We start from the raw sequence: 14682 nt of genomic DNA on the forward strand, positions 1-14682 counted from the left end.
GTAACTCATGACATTCATGGAGAGGCTTCATACATTTATTTGTACCTGTAGACAGCAAATCATGTACTTTTGTGCATCTATATTTAGTTATCTGGGGGCAAGGGGATTAGAGTAAAATATTTGTGGAGAAATTGATAGAACCAAATTGTCAGAACATTAGAACATAAGCGAATGGTGCACTGAACTTTTTTTACTCTTCATACTTCTATCCCTAGCACCTAGCACAATGCCTAATATATAAAATATGCTTAATAAATGCTTAATACAGACCAGGGAGGTATGGAATAACAAAGTTCAATACAAGGAAAGGCAGCAGTCTCCCTTATCTGCCACTTAAAATGTCAAGGAGCATTCAGTTCTTTCATCAAAAAGGAGGGGGGCCTGAAATCATGGCACATGGTTCCTGATTCAGTCCTTGTTCTCTATATTCTCTAAGTAATAGATTTGTTAATTAGTTTTATCTACTAAACCACTAAGCATGGCAGCTCGTACATGTCAGAAGAGAAGTAGTGTGGAAGGAGGCAGCACCAGGACAGATCTCAAACGCAGCACAAGAAGGGAGTTTTGTTAAGGGTGGGGATACTCACACAACACAAGGGCAATTGGAGATAATGAATACACTGAGGTCAGCTCAATGGAGGCCTGAATAGAGTTAGGTGCCCAATGTGGGTTAAGTGGGTGGGTTCTTCTAAGGTTCTTATAAGGCTCAAACAAGACCAGGTGTTAGGGGCTAGGGATAGGGATCTTGGACCTGCGGTCAAGCCTCAGGACTGGTGCTCACTCATGCTGGGGAGATGCAAGGAGAAACTAGTAACTAGCTGATATTCGAAACTCCCTGCCAGAGGGAAAAGGGACTTTGGATCATGACTGCTAGACTTATTCTGACAGGGTGAGTGGGGATTTTTTTTAAGCTTTTTTGTTTAGCAGGTTGGGGAAGCTATCATATTCCTTATTCTTATTTGCTTATACCTTGAGTATCAGGCCTCCACCATTCTCTCCACCATTTTACATCAAAAACAAACAAACAGTAACAATAACAATAACAAAAACGATTAAAATCGATTCATGCCTTACATTAAGTTTCTGGAGCTTTTCTTCTGCACTTTTCTTAGATTCTGGTGGATCAAAACATTCCTTAAGGGACAACTGAACGTTCTGGAACCCATCATCAAAATTTTTGCACTGATCTGCAAAAAGGTATTTAAAAATTGATTTCATGTATATATTAACACAAAAAAGTAATCAATATTACTTGTTAACGTGAGCAACTTTGACTCATGCCTCCCAGGCTAATGGTGTAAAGGGAAATTGACATAGGATTCTATATATTCATAATGCATTATTATGTTTTATAATTATTTATATATGTTTTTAGATTTTTCTATGGATTTTAATTGGGCAAGAGATTAAAATAGTTGCATGGAAGATTCCAAATACAATGATACTTTACATCATCTTATCTAAACTTTGCATCATCCTTAGCAGTGAGCACAAAATTTTGCATGCAGTAGGCACTTCACAAATGTTTATTAAAGTGATTTGTTGCCACCTGAGGATAGAGAACATTTGGGGACCCTTGTAAGGGAGTTTCTTCACCTGGAATTCCATATGCCAGTGGATCTACATATACAAATAGTCTCTATCTCTACCAATATTCTTACTGATCCTATCTGAACCAAAACCTCATCCCCAAAGTGGGTTCATGGGAGAAACCATAAGACCCACTGAACACAACTGTATATACATATGGACTTGCAACACCATAACCCTAATCTCATTGAATGGGAAGATCATGCCACATGTCTAAAAAGACAGAAATTGCGACTGGAAGAATCCTTAGAGCAATTATCTAGTACAACTTTTTCATTTTAGAGATGAAGATATATTGTTGTTGTTCAGTTGTGTCTGACTCTTCATGACCCCTTTTTTGAGGTTTTCTTGGCAAAGATATTGGAGTAGTTTGCCATTTCCTTCTCCAGCTCATTTTACACATGAGGAAATTGAGGCAAACAGAGTTAAGTGACTTGCCCAGGGTCACATGGCTAGAGAGTGTCTGAGGTCACATTTGAACTCAGGTATTCTGGATGTCAGGCCCCACATTTATCCACTGTTCCTCCTAGCTGCTTCTGAGGATATAGTAAATTTATGCACTTAAGTGAATTGTTCAAAGTCACACTGCTAGTGAAAGCCTTAAGCAGAACTAAACCCCAACTACTAAGCAATTATCCTCAAGTAAATTTTCCCCAAAGAATGAAATGATAAATTCAGAACCAGGCTTCCTGGATGACTCCCTTTAAAGATTAACCTTGAATTAGACTTTCCCTTCAGATTATGAGGCATACAAGATATACCAGCTTAGTAAGATTTTGTTAGACACCTGGGCAGCTGGGTGGTGCAGCGGTTAAAGGGCAGGACTTGGAGTTAGAAATATCTGATTTTTTAATCCAGTCTCAGATAATTCCTGTGTGACCTTGGATAAGTTACTTAATGGCCCTTAACCTCAATTTGTCTATCTGTAAAATGTTATTCTAAGCATCATATGGGCAACTAGATAGCACAATGGATAGAGCACTGGGCTTAGAATCAAAAAGATTCTTCTTCATGAGTTCAAATCTGGCCTCAGACATTTTCTATCTGTGACCATGTACAAGTCGCTTACCCTGTTTGCCTCAGTTTCCTCATCTGTAAAATGAGCTGGAGAAGGAAATGGTAAACCATTCCAGTGTCTTTGCCAAGAAAACCCCAAATGAGGTTCCAAAAAGTCACAACTGAAGCCACCAAACAACAAGAAGAAGCATTAAATGAGGTAATGTGTGAATCAGAGTGCTCTGAAAACCTTAAAGCTTTATGTAAATATTAGCTCATTATTACTGCTTTGCTTACCATTCAATAGATTGGAAAAGTGATCTTGCAAAGTACGTTTCTTAGTACTAAATAAATCATTGATGCTTTCATACTGCTTCTTAAGTTCAGAGAGTTCAGGAGTCAGGCAACCTATTTGATTTTCAAGAAGTGTCATATTATGCTTCTGCTGGAGAATTTGCTGCTGTATTTCCTAGAAAGATAGAAAGACAGACAGAAAGATCTCAGTCGAGGCTTCACACTCCATCCAGCCATCCACCTAGGCTATCCTGCCATGTGTCATGCCATTTGTCCCAATTCTCCCTACCTAGAACAGTGTCCTTGTGACTAGACTTCCAGAAACCATATCCTCAGTCCCTGGGAAGTCAATCCCCTTAGTTATGGAACATGTGCCCTGTGGCTGAACTGTTTTGATTGATAAATGAGTAACTGTAAAATGGTCCAACCCAGTGTATCTATAAGGCCCACACCAGCTCATGCTTCATATCCCATCTAAACAGTCAAACCCTACCCCTTCCTCCTAGCTTTCGCTTTGCTGTGAATATAGCAATAAAACCACTGATTCTGGAAAAGCTGTGGTAATGCCTTGTGGGTCAATTTGCCATCTACCTAGACCCAAACTCCTTTCTTTGGTCACAATTTCCCTGCGTGTTTTATCTCTCTCTGTTCAAATGTAAGCTACTTAAATGTAAGGATGGTTTCAGTCAACCCTACTATTACACCAAGTACTGTACCAAGCACTGGGGAAAGAAAGATAGCCATAGAAATAGTCCCTACCCTCAAGGAGCTCACATTCTAATGAAGGAAGACAACACATAAAAAGAAACTGTAAAAGGGATGGGTAGGAGATTTCACTTTTGTACTTATATCTCCAGGATGAAGCACAGTGCCTAGCACATAGTAAGTACTTAAGAAATACTTTGCCATTCATTAATTCACTCAATCATTCAATGATAGATCTTAGAAAAAAAACTGAATATATGCAAAAAAATATGAATTTCAATTGCTTTTAAAAAAGAGTTGTTGTTGAATTGCTTTCTCTATGCTGGAAAATATCTAAAAGTGAGGAATTTAAGACACAATAATAAGTTAATATCTGCAAAACAATTGGAAGGTGAAAGTACTCCATATGCATGAAATATTTTTCTCATCTTTCCAAACACCTTTAGTATTTTCCTTCCATCAATTTTAATTAATCTAAATGAACCAGGACTAACTGAAAAGGAATCTGAATGACAAGAGAGGTAAAGTTGACAGTACCTCCAATTTTGTAAAGATCTCCAAACTATCAGAAGGAGACAAGGCTTTTAAGAGAGATTCAGTCATTCCAATCTGTGTCTTGGCCTGGTCAAGGTCCTCTTTTAGCTCAGCTGTACTGCCATTGAGTTCACTCGGGTTGGATTTGTCCATTAAGTGCATTTTTACTTTTTCTATTCTATTCAAAAGAGATGACTTGATGACCTGAAATTAGAAAAAACATCAAGTAATAGCAAGTATTTTTTCCAATTAAATTTCCTGACAATGGCATTATTATGGAATGAATTGAGACTGTCATTATGGAGTGGTTTAAATGCTTCTTCAAAATTAGATCTTATTACTTCCCCCTCCAAAGTCTCCATTTTTCTTTTTCACAGATACAGCCACCCAAAATGTTATCCTTTAAAAAGAAAAAAATTCAGAAAGTAACATCGTAACCTTTTCTTTTTCTGAGCAGCTAAATTCAATTCTTCTGTATACATGAAACATTGACTTAAAGATACATTTTATCTAGATACCTGCGATGACCTCATCAACATTCTCAGTTGGACAAAATAGAATTAAAAAGTTTTTCTTGACAAATCAGAAAACCAAATGGATCAAATTAATTTTTCTCCAACTATAAATTCTATGAAACTTAGAGTACAGAAACTCCTAGGAGAGCCTTTACACAGTCATCTATGGAGACGGCTGAGGAGGACTGTATTAAGGTGAAATAACAGTGCAATTGGCCTTAAGAAGAGATCAGAATGATCATAGATAGGTCACTTCTCTCCCAGCCTCATTTTTTTTGCATTTACAAGATAGAATAAAAAATATTTGTGCTATCTCACAGTATTGTTGTTTTTTTTTTTTTTAGATGACTTTTTTTTAAGGAGGAAAGGCAGGTCAATTGAGGTTAAGTAACTTGCCCAAGGTCACAAAGCTAGTTAAGTGTCAAGTTTCTGAGGCTGAATTTCAGCTCAGGTCCTCCTGACTTCAGGGCCAGTTCTCTATTCACTGCACCACCTAGCTGCCCCTCACGGTGTTGTTTTGAGGAAAATGTTTTGTAAACCTCCAAGCACTCACTACCTGTATGTATTTAATTTTAAATGAAAAAAAGACATAATAATAATAGCTAGCACTTTAAGGTTTACAAAGTACTTTATAAATATTATCTCATTTGAGCTTTACAATAAACCTCGGAGGTAGGTACTATTAATACACTCATTTTACAGATGAGGCAACTGAGGGAGGAAGTGGTTAAGTGGATTATCCCAAATCAGAAAGCTATTAAGTGTCTGAAGAAGGATTTGTACTCAGATCTTATTGGTTCCAGCACTCTATCCATTGCACCACCTAGCAGCCGCTGAAAAGACTAAAGAAAAGAGAACTGGATTTGGAGCCTAGAGACATTTGCGACAAGTTGCCTAAATTATCAAGGGAAGCTGTAAGATGGAAATATAATAATAATATCTGTAGGGTCTACCTCATAGGTCTGCTGTGAGAATTAAATGCTATAAATGCTGTAAAACTTATATAAGCATTATATAAATGTTAACTATTAATGTTATAAAATTATGTTATAATATCAATTCCCCCTCCACACAAGAGGCACTGAAAAAAAATTCCTAACTTAAGAATAAAAAAGTGTAATCATAAAAATAATGTATCTGTGAAAGAGAAAATAATTATTTTGCAACCATTTCCAACATTTTTATCACCTAAAAAGTGGCAAATTAAAATAACTCCAATTTATGTTATTTTTGTATAAAAGAGAAAAGTAATAGATAAGCAAGCGCTTACAAATAGTGATATAGCAGACACATGTTTAAGACTTCCAAATAGTAGCTCTCTTACCTGTAACTCAAGAGGTGGTTCACTGATTTGAAGAAAATCTTGTATTTCAACTAACCTCACACCAAATATGGCACTATTTTGCTCCTGGATTTTTAGCTCTTCCTAAAACACGATTTAAAGAAATAATGGTATTAACATTTCTTCTCTTAAAATTTATTCATATCTCATCTTCCAAAATTTAATGGCAATCACCAATTATAATAACACAATCCATTCATGCTGAAACTGGGGCAGGCAGAGGTAGGGTCACATAGTAAGTGTCTGAGGCCAAATTTGAACTCAGGTCTTCCTGTATGCAGGCCCAGCATTCTATCCATTGTATCACCTAGGTGCCTTTAAAGGAGAGAAGAACTAAATCATGACTTTTAATTTATAAAATATCTCAAATCATTTCTCAAAGTATATGGTGTCAAAGGAGTGTTGTTGGTGTGTGTGTATGCTAACTGAATATAATATTTACTCAATCACATATGTAATTTTAAATAAATATATATGTGTGTGTATCAGAGGACAGTTAACATCCCCGTTGCTGAATCATTTACATCCAGATAAATTATTGCTTCATTATGATATATTTTTAAAGTTTCATCATACCTTTAGAAACTTTTGTGCCTAATTCTAAGTTGTATTATAAAAATTTGATTCCTTGATGCTCTCAGATAATGGATTCTTTTAATCTCCAAGCTTTAGGCTTCTTATGGTTTTTTTTTTGGAGAATATTTTATTTATGCCATCAAAAAAAGCCAAAAAACCCTACACCCTATCCATAGAAACTTCTAGATGGGCCATGCCATGATCATGTTATTTGTCTTTGATGGGTTCCTTAGGGATTTCACAAAAGGGACTGTTTTTTAGGATCAAATGAGGTAATAGTTGTAAAGAGCTTAACACAGGGCCTGCACACAGTTGGTGCTTAATAAATGCTTGTCCTTATCTTTACTACCTTCTACTTTAGCATCCATGTAGGGAATTATCAGAGAAATGAAAGCCTCCCTAATAGTTTTTCCATCTCCCACAGTGGAATGGAGGAGAGAGAGAAAAAAAGAGAGAGAGAGAGAGTTGTTACAAGGCAGCAGTTTTGACACCCATGCCTTACATGTTATATCTAGCTTTAAGTTCATCTTACAAATGAACTTTTCTTATTTCTGTGCAGTTACCTGCAACTGTGTTCTTTCTGTGTCATTCAGCTGGTGGACTTCAACTTTTCTAAACACTTTTTCAAGCCATTCATCAATGATATTTGTTAAATTAAGAAGCTTTTCCCACAAGGCTAGAGCCCTGATCAGATTATCAAAATAGTTTTCTGTCTTTTCATTTATCTGCCATAAATTAAAGACAAAAGAATATTGTCAGTAATAAAACAATAGGAAAAACATAATTTTAAACAGAGCAATATTTTAAAATAACACTTTGGGATTATCTTTACTTATCAAATAATTTATTTTACTTAAGAATAAAATTATCTGCTTGGCCTTTTCTTCACAGTAATTTCTCTGAGAAAAAAATAGTGGCTGATTTGCTGCAACTGACATGAATTTCAATGCAGTTGATCATAGTTCTAGAAGCATAAAAGATGTTCATTTTAAATTCCATATAAATATATAATACATATAAATACTTTGAATTTATATTTCAGTAAATACCACATATGCAATATGCTATTATTCTCCTAGAAGTGGTACAGTATCCAATTTATTCTAAATAATATTAGTTTCAAGAAATATAATTGAAATAATATAGCTAGGCAAAATTCACAGTTACTTATTACATACATCAAGCCATCTGTCTACAATAACATTAGCTTCTTTCTCAAAGGGGGGTTCCTCAAAGTTTATCATTTTGTTTAGCTGGAATTGCAGGTTTTTGCAGATCTTGTTTATTTTTTCTACATCTTCTGAATGTTTATTAAATTCTTCTCTGACAGTTTCAATCTATAAGAAAAAAAGATAAAGAAACACATCTTAAGCTCTTGTGTGTAAGATTATTATATCTTCAATTATACCTTTTAACACAATTATCAGCTGAGTATTGGGTCTTAAAATAAAGTTACATTATAAAAGTGTTATTTATACCCCTGAATGTAGTAATAGAATTTCTACTCATTGACTGTTAAATCGCCAACTGGTAAGGATTCCATCCATCACTCTAAAACTCTTCAGATATCTTAAATGATGGGTACACATTTTCTAATTAACCTAACTTTAGCCCCACCTCAAACTGCTTTCAGTTCTACCTGGTGAATATTTTTAATTTTTATAAAACTAGCTTTCTTGCCTAAGTTAAGTAAAATTCAGTAACATCAAAAATGATTGACATCCCCATTCTCATGGTACTCTAAATAAGTGTGATAAGAAAGACAAATCCTCTCTGAATTTCTCTTAACTTTTTCAAAGTACAAAATAACCGAGGGAGTTACTAAATAAGGTTTACCTGAAAGAGGCAATTAGAAACCTAAAGAACAAAATAATACCCTAGTAAATTCAATATACTCAAAGTTCATTATTCCAATAAATCCATCAAATTCAGTCTACCAGTATGTAAAACTGGAAAATACTGACACCTAGTGCCTATAACCTAACCAAAACAAATAGCATTTTCAATAGACAATGGAGTCTACTTTTATATAGACACAGCCAATTCCTGGAAGAAAAGGGTGGGTAAGATAAGGAACTTTTAATGAGAGACAGGAACTGTGGGTTTTGTTTCACAATGAATGAGAGTTTTACATAATGGCAAAAATTCTTGCTCTGACATTTCCTAAGGCTTGCTAATCCTCTGGCTCTCTATCTTTCTTCTATTTCTTTTACTCTTTGGTGTCTCCGTGAGGGTGGGAATTTGGCATTAGGGACCAAACACTCAGTTTTCTAATGTTCTAAAGAAAGAAGTTCACAGCCGTATCAAATTTCTGTCACATTGGTGAAAACCAGCATGATGATCTAGTCACCTTCTGGGTTAATATTAAAAATGGTATAGTTAACTCAGTATTAAGTAAAAAGTTTTTCAAGTAACTTAAGAAAACTTAGGGGGAAAAGGGTTTTTTTTTCTCCTGAGGAAAAATGTAAACCATATTCAGTAAACTTGAATATACAAATCTTCTACAAAAATTAATAACAATTTTATTGCAATGCTGTGAAGGCTTAGAAATATCAACAATAAGAAAAGTCATAAATCTTATAAGTTTTAAAAGAGACTCAGATGCCATTTTATTAGTTTTTAAACCATCCCTCAAAAGGCTTAACATTTCATGAACTCAATATAATAAGTATTTAATTGTTTAAGTGCAGACAAGCACAGAAGGGGTAGGGGAAGGAGGAAAAGGAGGAGGAAGAGGAAGAAGAGAGGAGGAGAGGGAAAGAAAAGAGAGGAGAGGTGAGGAGAGGAAGAGATTTCCAGAATGAAGCTAAGAGCCTCATGTGAAAGTAAGGGATACAAAACACAAATAAATAGCAATAAGTAAGAAATTATAATAACTAAAGAAGAATAGTAGAAGCAAAGTCCTACTGAAGTTATTTGGAGAAAAAAAAGTATTTTCCAAATAGGGGATGATTTAGCAGAGGAAGTTTTGAAGATAGAAAAATTAAACAGGCAAATCGAGGGAAGGGAGGAGAAGATATTCCAGGCATATAACACTAAAGTGGCAACTAAATTACCAATTTTATTCAGTTTTAAACTTCTGCAACATTATTTTTAATATAAAATTTCTTCTTTATTATGAACTTAATATCAATATAAACAAAAGAGGATTGTAGATGGAACTGTGAGCTTCTATTATGTATAGTTCTATATTATGCATACTATGCTACACTGTACATAATTGCAAAACTGTGCCCAATAATGCTTTCCTTATAATGTATAAATGAGGCTATGAATATTAGTAGAGTATTAGAGGTAGACTTAAAAGATTAAGAATAGAACTCATCATTGTAAAATATAAACATTGAATTGCTCAGGCTTGATAAATATTCTCATTATCATATTTTTGCTCTTTGGGGAATTTGCTGGTACAGTTACTTGATAGTACTGGCAACATAGGGAATTTCAGGGGGTAGGGAAAGGACCAGAGCTGGATCAACGCAGAAGCTCTTTTCATCTTACAGAGGTAAGAGGAATAATGAAACCCATCATAGAGTGACTCATGTTCTCAGACATTCTCGACCTCTAGAAGTCTTCCAAAACACAGATGCCCCCAAGAGTAGGTTGGTCGGAACTGGGTTTTTAGAACTTTTCCTAGTTAAGAACAACAATCCCAGAAGCAAAATAAGATTTGATAAAGGTGAAAGTGAGAAGGAGCTTTCACTCTACAGCTTCTGGCTGTTGATTAGCAATCATCTCCAGTGAAAAGGATAACAGCCAGGCAAAACCTCAAACCCACAAGACAGTATTACATTACTTCCTTCATTCAAAAGACCAAAGCCAAGAGAAACAGTCATAACTTAAGCTTAAGAGACCCAGATCACACAATTACAAAATAAATAGCATTGCCCCATACCTTAGAGGCTCACAACAATGACATAAGGTTAGATTTGCAAGAATTATTATTTTCATTTTAGAGATAAAAGAATTGAGGGTGAGAAAGCTAAGAAAGAAAGTAAATCACTTGCTTAAGGTCATCCTGATAGCAAGCTGTAGAACAAGGTTCAGAACTCCGGGCTTCAGATTCCAAATCCTGTGCTCTTTCCATTAAACCAAGTTTCTACTGTAGTTTAAGTTTCAAGACTTGATTATAATATTTAGAGACCCTGTGAATACACTTATTAATAACATCCTCAAAGCCAAAGATCCTAAGATGGTTCCATTCACCTGCATTCATTTAACAAGAACTTAGTAAGTATCTATTTGGTCCTTGGGATTCCTTTTTTTTTTTTTTTGGAGGGGGAAAGGTAGGGCAATTGGGGTTAAGTGACTTACCCAAGGTCACACAGCTAGTTTTGTGTTAAGTGTCTGAGGCCAGACTTGAACTCAGGTCCTTCTGACTGTAGGGCCAGTGCTCTATTCACTGCGCTATCTACCTGCCCCTGTTCTTGGGATTCTTAATGTGCCCTTCACTATTTTTAGCACTGTACCAACAGTTTTAACATTCCCTGTCATCGATTCTACTTTCATTTTTGACATTTTTATGTAAAAATGCAAAGGAAAGCAAAGAAAACAAGGAGAAAAATGGCAAGTAATGCCCCCTTATTTAGGAAGAAAAAGCTACCAGCTGTCACCCTGCAAAAATTAAGATGATCAATCATGCTTTAAGAGCTTACCTTTGCTATTCTCCTCTTCAGATTTTCCTTTCCCAAATAAGAAGCCTGCAGTGAGATCACATTCTCTTCTTTGTTGATCAAAGAGGTCAGAATACTTTTGCAATTCTGGTATTGCTTCAGGAGATCCATTGCTCTTTGGCATTGCTCAAGGCTATGAAAAGGAAGCATTTATACTCAGGTACATGTTGATTAACAAGCTATAATTGTCCCTTTGCAAATTCCAACCATTAATTTTGTTCAGTTGTTTTTCAGTCATGTCCAAATATTTATGGCCCCATTTTGGGGTTTTCTTGGTAAAGATACTGTAGTGGTTTGCCATTTTCTTCTCCAGCTCCTTTTACACATGAGGAAACTATGGCAAACAGGGTTAGATGACTTGCCCAGGGTCACACAGCTAGTAAGTGTCTTAAGCTGGATTTGAACTCAAGTCTTCATGATTCTAGGCTTGGCACTCTATCCACTGTGCCAACTATTAATTAGCTACTTAATAAGAAGAAATTCTCCTATTAAAATAGTTTCACAATATTAAGCTTTACCAACTTAAACTAAAAATCACTGAAATTTTATTTATTTAACAGTACCCTACTAACATTTTCTCCAGACCAACCATATAGGTAAAAACAGTTATCTTCTATTAACTTCAGGGAGAAACACTAGAAAATAACTCTGATTACATTTTCTGTCCAAAATATAATCTCTCCAAAAATGGTCAACCCTTAGCATTATCCAGGGCATTAATTTCCTATTAACTAACAAAGACAAAGGTTTGTACAATGGCTATATTTTGCTAAACCATACCAAGACGTGGGCTGACAAAGGATGGTACTTTTGAATTGTCTCGTTAACAGTACACTTCCATTTCTTTAAATTGTGACTATATCCCATTTGGTGTTATGGTGTTATGCTCACAATTATTCTACCCAGATCCAGTAATTTCCAAAAAATTAAACAATACAGTTTTAGGTGACTTAGGTTCTACACAAAGAATTTCTGTAATAAAATTCATTGTCATCTAATTTCCTGCATTAGGGATATTTCTGTAGTAAGATCTACTTTCAAACATAATTATATGAGGTTGAGGATATATCTTTTTATTTTGGAAGAGTACTCTTGCCTTACCATTCTTCAACAGAGGATTTCACATCTTCCCATAAGCATGTTGTCTCTTGGCACTGTTGACTTGGGATTTCTCCTTTTCCATCTTTCAACTGGGGAAGAGAACTGGCCATTTTTCTGAGGTAGTTAATCTCCCCTGAATAGTAATCCAGATCCTTCTCCAGTTTAATTAATGATTTTATCCTTGATTATGAAAGAAATTTTTTACTGATTAGGGAAAGGGGAAAGGATGCATTTATATAGTGCCTACTAAATACCTGGCAACTGTGCTAGCGATTTACAAATATTATCTCATTTAATGCTCACAGCAACCCTGTAAAGTAGTAAAGATTATTAACCCCATTTTATAGTTGAGGAGACTGAGGCAGGCAGGGGTTAAGTACTTTGCTCAGGGTTACATAGATGGTAAGTGTCTCAGGTCTTTCTTACTCCAGGTTCAGTACTCTATCTAACTCATCTAAATATTCAGCTAAAATTAATAAAAATAATAATTTTGATAATTGTTGGAATATAAAATAAACTGATGCAAATCATCAACCCTTCTGCATATTACCAACAGAACTCAGCAGAAATTGATAGAAAAAAATCCCACCCAAAATTACTATAGAAGGTATATAATATCTAGAGATATATATTATATAGAGAAAATAAGCAGAAATTACATGACTACAATCACAAAATACTCTTTACAGAAAAATGAAAGATTTAAATAACTGGATTGGAATTATTTGCCCATGATTGTGGCATTATAATAAAAATCATAATATATAATTCATATAACAAAATTATAATACCTAAATTAATATATGGAATTAGTGTTATATCAAACTACCAAAGGATTACCATATAGACCTATTCAAAATAATAACAGAATTCCTCTGAAGGAACAAAAGGTCAAGACTCTCAATTGAAATTTTTTTTTAATGGAAAAGAAAAGGGCCTAAGTACACCAGATCTCAAACTATATATGCAAAACAAAATCATCTAAACTATTTACTACTGGTTTTAAAACAGAAAAGTTTATCAATATAGAACAGATTGGGTAAACAAGATCCAGAATCAACTGAACATCGCAGCAAAATGTTCAATAAACCAAAGGACACAAACTTAACATGATCAGTGAAGGAATTTATTTTCCTAACCATGCATATTTGTTATGAGGTAGGTTTTTTTTTCCCCTTACTACTTTGAGAGGGGGAAAAGGCGTGCAGGAAAGAAAATGGATTTTTGTTTATTAAAAATGAAATTTAATGTAAAAATGAACAAGGGGAGATAGGACATATAGGGAAGTGGTCACCAGTAATGGATGTTTGGGCCCAGTTTCAAATACTCAAGGAGGAGGCAGGCTGGGAGGGAGAGAATTTGAATCTTAAAATTTTAAATTAATATCATTTTTTACATGTAATTGGGAGATATTTAACAAAATAAGTAAAAATATATTGGAAAAATGACTAGATTCAAATCAGAGTTTATATCACTCTAGTTGGAAAGATTACATCAATCATTCCCAATCCCTAAAAGTAAGAGAAACACAAATAAAACAACTCTGAGGTTCTATATCAAAGTTATCTAATTGGCAAAGATGACAAAAATGGAAAATAAGAATTATTGTAGGGGCTATGGGAAACCAGGCACACTAGTATGGTGTGGTGGAGCTGTGAAGTTGTTCGACTATTTTGAAAACTACAAAACCAAATTCACTAAACTATGCATATCCTTTAACCTAATAAGGTTAAAGTTTACTACTAGTTAAAGGTTACTACTAGTAAGCAAAAAAGATATAGGAAAAGAACCATTATGTACAAAATTATTGTAACAGCATTTTGTTTCCTGTTGTAGCAAAAAACTGGAAAACAAATTGGCTGCCCATCCATAGTGGAATAGCTAAAAAAAAAAAACATGGCATATGACTCTTATGGAATATTATTGTACCATGAGAAATTATGAAAGGCATGAATTCAAAGAAACCTAGGAAGGCCTGCATGAACTAACTGAGAGCAAAGAGAGAAAAAATAGGAAACCTATTTCTACAATGACCAAACATTGTATGAACAATTCCGAAAAAGCTAAGAACTCTGATCAATGTAATAACAATCATGTCTCCAGAAGACTGATGCTGAAACATTACTGCAACCTCTTCATGAAGAAGAGATGGTCTATTGGTACAAAAGGAAACAAACATTTTTAGCACAGCACTAATTTGATTTACTTGACTACATATATTTGTTACAAATGAGAGCTTTTAATTGGGTGTTGGAGGAGTACTGGAGGGAAAGTGAGAGTGAGAGAACAAAAGGAAGAAAGGAAAGAAATGAACATCAATAAAGCATTCAAAAATCAAAAAAAGCTCAGCAGGGAA

The 14682-nt window shown here is 34.8% G+C and overlaps 1 protein-coding gene across 1 annotated transcript in view; it reads right to left on the minus strand.

The window, feature by feature from the left end:
• The window catches only part of SYNE2 (spectrin repeat containing nuclear envelope protein 2), a 493787-nt gene that overhangs the window by 280206 nt on the left and 198899 nt on the right, over positions 1-14682 (minus strand). The window contains exons 31-38 of the mRNA XM_069091728.1: positions 12327-12506; positions 11208-11358; positions 7731-7889; positions 7116-7277; positions 5959-6060; positions 4123-4323; positions 2884-3055; positions 1075-1187 (exon numbers count right to left, since the gene is read on the minus strand). Coding sequence (XP_068947829.1) covers positions 1075-1187; positions 2884-3055; positions 4123-4323; positions 5959-6060; positions 7116-7277; positions 7731-7889; positions 11208-11358; positions 12327-12506 — 1240 coding nt within the window. The remainder of the gene's footprint in view (positions 1-1074; positions 1188-2883; positions 3056-4122; positions 4324-5958; positions 6061-7115; positions 7278-7730; positions 7890-11207; positions 11359-12326; positions 12507-14682) is intronic.

This window comes from Petaurus breviceps, unplaced genomic scaffold (genome assembly GCF_028583685.1).
Source record: "Petaurus breviceps papuanus isolate PSGF00001 unplaced genomic scaffold, PetGlider_PUasm1.0 189, whole genome shotgun sequence".
Taxonomy (NCBI): domain Eukaryota; kingdom Metazoa; phylum Chordata; class Mammalia; order Diprotodontia; family Petauridae; genus Petaurus; species Petaurus breviceps.